This window comes from Cinclus cinclus, chromosome 22 (genome assembly GCF_963662255.1).
Source record: "Cinclus cinclus chromosome 22, bCinCin1.1, whole genome shotgun sequence".
NCBI classification, from domain to species: domain Eukaryota; kingdom Metazoa; phylum Chordata; class Aves; order Passeriformes; family Cinclidae; genus Cinclus; species Cinclus cinclus.
Genome location: NC_085067.1, coordinates 10,665,019 through 10,673,778, shown reverse-complemented (window position 1 = coordinate 10,673,778; position 8,760 = coordinate 10,665,019). Strand labels below are relative to the sequence as shown.

Genomic DNA, 8,760 nt, shown 5'->3' with positions numbered 1-8,760 from the left:
CACAGGCACTCTGGGCAGCCTCATGCCCACATGCCCTCCCTGGTGTCCTGCATCCCCATGACTGCCACCTCAGCCCCTGCCCTCACCTGGCACCTGGGGCATCCACAGCCACATGTGTCCCTCTGAGAAGGGGACATCCTCAAGGTGCAGGTGGTTGGTATAATTTCCCTACAACCCCCGGAAGAAGCATCATTGAATCTTTGGCTTTTTTAAGGAAAACATATTTTTGTGAAAATAGACTTTATTGTAATAAAATTTGATATTAAATAAAAACATACCATACCACCACCACTCATGGCCGCTGTGCTGGCACCACTCAAGGAGCTCATGGAACTGCCCTGCTCAGAACAAGGACCCACTGGAACATGCAGAGAAAGAAACATGGGGAGGGACAGAAACCACAGCATACAAAACCCTCCATGCTTGGACAGGGCTGTGTCTCAACTGCAGGAACACTTCATCTCCTACAAAAACAGTGCAAGCTGTCCAGCCCCAGCCCTGCTGTCAAACACTCTGGTTTGGGAGCAGCTCACGGACACAGCTGAACAGAACCATGGAGAGAGGCAGATGGACAAATAAATAAATATATAGGTAGATAAATAAATAAATTAATCAATCAATCAATTTATAAATAAATAATAAGGCGGAGTCCCCAGCCAGTGCTGTGGTCAAGGTGAACCAGGCAAGAGCAACTGACAGCAGCCCACCCCCACACTGAAGAACTGATCCCTGCTAGGGCATCGCTCCTTCCTCCCTGGGGATCCTCGTGCTGGAAGCTGACTGAGGCAGTGTGGGATGCTCCGAGGCACAGCTGCGCATATTTACAGGGTTACAGTACAAATAAGAACTCACTCATCAGCCCAGAGACAGCAAAGGGGAGTCACAGGAACAGTAAAGTGCAAGTTTTCTTTGCAGGAAGTAAAGGAGTTGACATAACCTCCTTTGGAGCAGAAAAATACCATGGTGTGGAGTACAAGGGATCTCTCCTAAGGGGCCAGGGCTTTGCTGGGAAAAGCCAGTTAGCTAACTTACAGCCAGAATATAATCCTTAAATTAAAATATTTACAGGGAACTGATGCACTGAGGGCTGCATGGAACAGGACATGCTGGATCCCAGAGCTCAGCCCTCACACCCCAGAGCCACTTTTTCCCCAAGGTCTCTCAGCTCCCACACCCTCCAGAGTTTTCTCTATTCAACACATACTTCCTCTCTATGAAACTAATCCACTTAGAGCAGAGGGCTTCTCCTGAACTCAGTCTCTGGGGCTGTGGGGCAGCCTGGATAGAACACGCTTTGTTAGTTTTTCTTATTGGACCCAAGTTTTCTGAAGATGTTTTTCCCTTTGAAAAAGAAGCCTCTCTTCTTTTTGCTCTGCCCAGGTGCATCACTGCAGGTGTGGAGGGCCAGTGATGCCTGCTCTGGACACTGCATGCCTGGGACAAGGCAGGAAGGTGCTGGCAGAGGAGGAGATGGAGAGGAGTCGCTCTGATCAACAGATCCATCTGGATTTAGCTGGGTGGGAGAGAGAAAACAAAAGACAAAAGTACCAGTTAGAGCTGCTGAAGGAGATCACACCAACATAAACCTCAGCCAGAGAATCTGGCCTTCTCCCCTCTATGCAGGTGCGGTTTCACTTAGGAAGCTTCCAATGCATTTAAATTTTGTACCTACAACCCAGACCCTTCCTTAGCTAAGAAATCCTGAACCTCCTGATCTTTGGGCTAAGAACTGGACAGCAGCTAAGAACAGCACAAAAGACCCACTAAGGACATGGTGAAAGATGCTGTTCCACAGTTAAGTGGAGCATCTCCTGAGAACATGGATGGAGAAAGGTGCTGATGGATCCATGGATGCCTCAGCCATGGAGCCTGCTGGGATCCCAGCATGTTCTGGGACAGAAGCCAGGACATTAACAAAACCAAATTTTGTAAGAACAAGTGTTCTGCAAGACCTCCAGAAGATCAAGGAGACTACCTAAGCCCTGAGGCTTCTCAACAGTGGCCATGGTAGGAAGTGGAACTGGGGGTCCTGCAAGGCTGCTCAGCATGCAGCAGATCCAGAGGCAGGACAGGCAGAAACCCAAGTCTGGTGCTCTGCAGTAGAACCCATGGAGCAGGACACAGAGAAGTCTTGGATCAAGTAGCACACAGGAATGTTCCTGAGCACCTGAGTGTTGGAGACAGTCAGAATTGGGACCCACCAGTCTCAAATAATGCTGTTCCATTTGGAAAAGGCTTTTGGAAATGAGAATGTGCCCTAGTCCTGGGCTCAGCTTCCCCTTCAAAGCATTGAGAGGTCAGTTCCTAGTAGCAACCTTCCTTCCACAATCTCCTCACCAGTCTTAGGCATCCAGCCAGTGAAAATTACCAATCTGGCAGCTATCAAGCTATCCCAACAGGCTGGGAAGTTCCTCAGGGAAGAGGCTCTGAGTTTCTGAGGCTAGGAGAGCCTTAGTCTAACTGCCTTCTCTTCCACACAGCTTTCACAAACCAGCAGCTTCCAAGCTCCAGCTGTAGATCCTGTCTTGGCATTACTCAAAACAGAAGGTGAGAGTGGCTGGAGCTGTGCCAGGAAAGAGTCCTCTGGACACTGGAACATCACACCCTCATCATCCCTCTACCTGGGCCCCACTGAGTCCCTCACAGGTCTGCAGCAGCCATGGCCCCCAGAGAGAACGTGAGATGGTGACAGTGGCAGCAGGACCCTCTGCCTGAGGTGGAGGCACTCATGAAGATCAGATTCCAGCAGGAACTGTGTGAGGATCCCAGCTGCCCCTGGGCAAGACTGGATGTGCCTGGTCCTGGTCTCGCTCTGTGTCCAGGGCAAGCAGCTGAATAAGGCAGCAGCAGAGCCCATAGCATTGCTTCTCTCACTCCAGCACAGCCATGCTCATGCCCTGTGAGGACTTGAAATAAAGGCTCCTGTGCTAATCTGGTCTGCTGCAGGAGTGAAGCCCTTCTGGTCCAGGATGAGCACAAACCTCTGTTCTGGGTCAGACTCAGCATCTACAGTACTCATGGAGCCAGTCCTGAGCGGGCAGGAGCACAGGGAGTTCCATCTTGGAGTGAATTTGTGACCCCTCCCAACTCCACAAAGCTGAAAGTCAACTTTTGCCTCACAGCAATCACTGAGCTGTGCCAGTGTGATTGGCCTCACCCTTACCTGAACTACAGAGAGGAGCTGGAACTCCTCTCTGCCTCTCTACGACAGTAACCAATCCCACCACTGACTTTTCCCGAGCTCACACTCTCTGCTCACCTGAAAACGTTGCTTTCCAAGGCACTCCTGGAACACTCCAGATGTGCAGCCCTGTGCCCTCAGGCCAGCTGCAGCCCAGAACATGCTGCAGGATGTCACACGTGCTGACGGATGGCCCAGGCTGGCCCTTGGGAAAGCTGCACTCTGCCTGCACAGTCCTCTCCAACCAATGCTGCAGCAGCAGCTGCAACCTGTCTATCCTGGCAGCTCCCTTGTTCAAAGAACAGCACTTGGTGCTGATAAGCCCAGTGTTAGTCAGGTCTGAGGAGTCTGGGAGTAAACCCGAATAAATCCAGATGAAGCATTTGCAGCCAGAAATGCAAGATTTATGGAGGCAAAGAGAAAAAGCCAGGCAAGTGCTAACTTAGAGCCCTCTCTCTTAGCTGGGAGCAAAAGAAAGAATCCCCAAGTTCTGTTCCAGAAACTATTTATGATTTGTGCAACAAGGAATCCTTGGGTAAAATGCCCAAAAGCACTGGGCCAGCACCAGAAGGGGCTCACCAACACTCAGGGAGTGATGTGGGAGGTATGTAAAGGCCCCTGTGCAGCCAGAGCAGTGGAGGCTCTGTCCATGCACCATTAAAAAACACTTTTTGGGTAAATAAAGGTGGAACAGTTTCAGGACAGACCTGAAAGTGGCCCCACAATTTCTCCTCAGAGGTCTCCATGTGGCAGGAAAGCAACAGAACCAGCTTACAGATTCATGTGGTAAGAGAAAAATCGTACTAAATTTGGGGGTTCTTCTCTAAGGAAAACAAAGGAAAAAACTGCTCTGTCAAAATCTTCCCACAAGTTATTAAGAGTGATAAACACAAGAGTGATGTCAGTTTTCAGGGGTGGTTTCAGTGCTCTCTCAGATGTTACTGATTAATGTAATTTCTGGAAAACAAACATTTGAAACTAAAGAAAACAAGGACTGCTCCTGCTGGCCCCCAAAACCAGGGGTCTCACCCACCCAGCCCCAGAACAATTATCCACACAAGGTCGGTTTTAGGGACTAAATGTTACTATTTTCTTATATGGATGGTGGGCAGGGGTTTTTCAGGACTATTCTCAGGAAGGAGTAAAATCCAGAAGGAAAAAAACCCAGGCTGAACAAGGAGTTTGCTCAGCCTGCGGAGGGTCTTGCAAAGGCCAAATGATGCCTTGGCTGTTGATGTGAACAGAAGGGCCAAGCTGAATTACAAAGAAGGTCCTTCCCAAACCTGAATATCCAGCACAGTCCCATCCTGGTCCCCAAAATCACCAGATAATTGTTCCAACCAACTGCACACTTCATGTGCTGAATGGTTTGCCTTTACCACAGAACCCCGGTGGCAGTGAAAGGACTGACATCAGATCTGAAGGCGGATTTGCCACCATGGCCCCAAACCATGGTAAACCTGGCAAACTACAAAGAAGAAAAGAAGCCAACTCCAGGCGCAGGAGCCTTGAGGCGCTGGGCTGGGTGGGAGGTTGAAGGTCTCACACACTTACATGGTTGCTCTATGTATCATTCATATCTATCACTGCACTCTTCTCTTCCTCATTCTCTGAAGAAAAGAACCGTCCCGGGTGCATAACACAGGCAGAAATAAATACATGAAATCAATTAGAATCAAACACTTTCTGAAGGTGCTTTATAATCAGTCTTTGACAGAAACTGCATGTTACTGATAGAAAAATATTCCATCAATAGGAACAGCATTAATGCAGCTGCTCTGAGCTGGTAAGCATGAGTGTTTGGGGCCCTGGCTGTGACGAGAACCTCCTGGATCCTTCTCTTTGTGCGGTTTTTGTTTGTTTATTCTAATCCCCATATGTTGTCAGTTTGTAAGTTCAATTGCTTCACCTTTTCGTTGCCAGCATTTTAAGATTTACTCAGAAATAATTAAAAATTATCCACCTTCCCCAGTTCAATTTGAAAATAAATTGTCCTTATTCTCAAGCCTTTGGTAGGGCACCAGGGAGAAGGGAAGTGTGCGGAACAGGTAAGGTAAGAACATCACATCCAAGAAGTTACAAGTGATTTAAAAATCACTCATGGAGAAACTTCTGTTGCAACTGGAACAAGCTGTAACAGCCCAAAGCTCTGCCATGGTGCACACACTTCCCCCCCTGAGGTGCCAGGGCTCAAGCTGGGACTGGAAATTTGCAGGGAGCCTGCTCTGCTAACAGCAAATTGAACAAGCAAGCTTTCCTTAACTCTGTGGGGTGAAAGTGCTACAGGAATTTGGAAAGCTTCAGGCATGGCTGTATCACTGGGAGAGTTCATTGCAGCTCAGACACAGAACAAGTCTGTTTTACAGGAGGTACTTCTTCTGCCTTCACCATGAGGTTTTCTGCCCACAGACTGGGATGCTGGGATTGCTGTGACAGTCAAAACCACCATGAGGTCAGGTTCTGTCTCCTCAGGAATCATGAAACACACTTCAATGCAGTTAGTCAATAATAGCAGTCTGGCTCTGAGTAAGGTAAACATATCACTTTTAACAGGATTGCAAAGCACAAGTGGGAGGAGTGCTGGGGGTGCTGAGCCAGAATCCCCTGGAACAGGTGTCCAGGAGAAGCAGGGAGGCAGCAGGACAGGAGCCAGGCTGGCACAACACAGAAGCAGCCAAAGCACAGTCATGCCTAGGGAGTTTTCAAGCCAATTCCCACTGAAATAAAATTGGCTTAATCATCATTATCTGAATTTTCCAGTCCCCTAATTACAGAGACAGAGCAACAGAGATCCTCTCCAGGATCAGGAGCGTACCAAAAGTACCAAACCAAACAGGCTCCTGCTCTGCACACCCAGAAGTCAGAGCTAGTGTAAGGGGAGGCTCCCTTGGATCTCAGGCACAGAGGACTAGAGACAAATGGAAAGGTTTGAAGGGCATGCAAGCCAGAAACGTGTCTGCTTTATATGGCTTGTTTTTAACACACCTGAAAGGCATTTCTGTTTAAAAAAATGTCATGAAACATAGGGAAAGAACTTCCAACCTTCAGCATGCAGGGATATGCGGGCCAAAGTGCTGTCCAGGGAATCAGTAACCCACTGAACTCAGGAGCAGAGAGGAAAGTGGGTTTGGCTTTGCAAACCCTTCACACCTGCAAGTGGCAGGCAAGGTTACCTGAATTGCCCCTGGTCCCTGGGAGGATCTGGGCTGGGACTGGAATAACAATCCCTGGAAACAGGCCCTGTGGCTGCTGGCTGATACCAGAGGGAAGGGGAAGATATGCCCTAAATTACACTAAGAATTCCACCTTTATTTTACTAGTTGAGGTCTCCTTTGGCACCCTCTGTTTCAACAGATGAGTAATTTGGTAAGAGTAAATAATTTTGAGAGGGAAACTGAAGAAAGAACCCCACTTGCATCCTTGTTAATCCCCAGGGCTCTTAAACCCTGACAGTAACAGCTGATTAACCTGTGATTCCCCAGCAAGGACCAGTATCCTTAATAGGGAACCACAAGGGCCCCAGAGAGCTGGTGAGGTCAGCAGATGATCCAAAACACTGCCCATTATCTGAGCTGTGCCTGAGAAGGCATCAAGGCTGGAGTGAAAATCCTGTACCCACAAAGCCTGGAATGCCTGGAAGCAAGGGATGGGGCTGAGGTGAAGGCAGACCAGGCAGCATTTGAAGATACAGATGGATACAGAACAGGAAGAGCTGAGCATGAAAAAAGGCCAAGAAATGCTGCAGAGAGGAGCAAAGCTGGGATGGCACTAGCAGGGAGTTCAACAGAGCAGGATTCAGGGCAACCTACTTCTCTAAGGATGGCTCAAAGCCAACCTGCTCTGACTCATGTGGGTCTGCCATCACATGATTGTGCCAACAACTTCCCAAGAAGGACTGAAGGTTGAGCCCCTGTGAGCTGGGACCAAGCCAGGTCCTTCCTGCCTCCCACTCCACAGTGAGGCAGCACAGGTCCAGGAATGACAAAGGAGCTGCTACACTTTTAGCCTCAGCCCCTGACATGAACCCAATCTCCCACTTAAGCCTTTATTCCAAGAGTCCCAGCAACACAGTGCAAGAGGTTAATTTAACCTTTGAATCCCGTGACTCTGGGAGATGCTTTTGAAACCATAGGATCCATTCCCCAGATCTGTTTGGTAAACTCCTCGGTGTGTTTTGAGTTTATCCAGAAGCACCTCAGCCTGGATTAAGATATATCTAACTTGGGGTGGATGGAAGAACATTGGTGTTTGGGCACTGCTAATTCCAGAACTCCTTGACATGGATATAAACATATTTAAGGAATTTCATGTGCCTGGGGAGCTGATTGAACTTGCCTTCCAGTACCATTTCCCCACTGACCTTTCAGTGTATCTGAACAATTTGCTGGTGGGATTTGAACACTCCTTGCCCACCTGACCACACTGAAGCCCCAGCAGGTGTTTTGTGCCTCTTTCTGCACTACAAGTAAGTCTTTGGAAATACAGTGCTCCTGGCACTCCCCTGGGATGAATGGGCTGCATGCAGTAAGTTCAGTGACCCTATGGGTGCTGAATGCCATGCAATGCCCAGGCTCCAGACACATCTGAGCCTGGATGGCAGTGCCATGCAGCGACACATCTCACCTGGCTCTCAGCACTCAGTAGAGATGCTTCTTCATCTTTTGAGTGGAATTCCTCAGCCACATCTCCATCCAAAGGGACACCCTCCAGGAAGTTGGATGGGACAAGCCCTCTCTGTTGGTTCAGCTCTCCCTGCAAGATCAACATTCAATTCTCACATCAGCTTTCTTGGAGAAATAAGTAACAACTCGAGGTGCAGTGCCCTGCAGAGAAGGTTGGGCCGTGGACAAGTCCAGAACAGACCCACATAGGGAAGATCCTCAGAAAATTCTGTAACTCATACTCTTGCTTAATTGTGGAACAATTCAATGCACAGAAACATGTAAGAGAGTAAAGGAAGAAGAGACAACAAGTTGTGACAAAGGTAATTCCTACAAACTCAAAATCTCCACTACCATACTGGAATATGACTGTGCCACAGGTGCCCTAGAGGCCTTTGATTTGCCCTGGTATTTACTGATGTATTTAAAGAATGAGGCAGTACTGGTAAAACGTCCTGTAGGCATTGCATCCATGATCACAGAGGCTCAGAGCTGCACTACTATTCCTACAAGTATGTATTCAATTCAACAGAAGGCGACTGGCTGAGACAAAACCCACCCCAGCAATGCTGTTTGTCAATATAAATACAGTAACAATATATTGTTATAAAATCCTATCCTTTGTTATTGTTTATAAAAACAAAACAGTCCCAGTGATGCCCTCAGACTTAACCTGGAACTCAGCCTCAAGTCTGATGTGTGAAGGAAGGCACACTGTTTCCCATTGCAGGAAGATGTGGATGATCCCAGGGCCAAGGCTCAAATCTGGCACACAGCTGGAGGGCAGGCACAGCTCCAGGAATGTGTCTGCTTACTTGGATCACCATTCTCGCCTCTGGCCCAAGGATCCGAGTACCTGGTGAAATGTTAGCTCTCAGCAGGTGCTAGTTCAGCCGGTGTGTGCAAGGAAAAATTCAG

General features: G+C 48.4%; 1 protein-coding gene across 5 annotated transcripts in view; it reads right to left on the bottom strand.

Annotated features, from left to right (window-relative positions):
- Positions 1–213: 213 nt before the first annotated feature.
- TSPOAP1 (TSPO associated protein 1) overlaps positions 214–8,760 on the bottom strand; it is a 46,838-nt gene continuing 38,291 nt past the window's right edge. For 4 of the 5 annotated variants that reach the window (XM_062507242.1, XM_062507240.1, XM_062507241.1 and 1 more), the window contains 2 exons: positions 7,805–7,933; positions 214–1,513 (listed from right to left, as the gene is read on the bottom strand). In XM_062507242.1, coding sequence (XP_062363226.1) covers positions 1,298–1,513; positions 7,805–7,933 — 345 coding nt within the window. In that variant the 3' untranslated portion in view covers positions 214–1,297. Of the gene's footprint in view, positions 1,514–4,735; positions 4,792–7,804; positions 7,934–8,760 lie in introns of all 5 variants that reach the window. The other variant, XM_062507244.1, reaches the window with a different exon arrangement.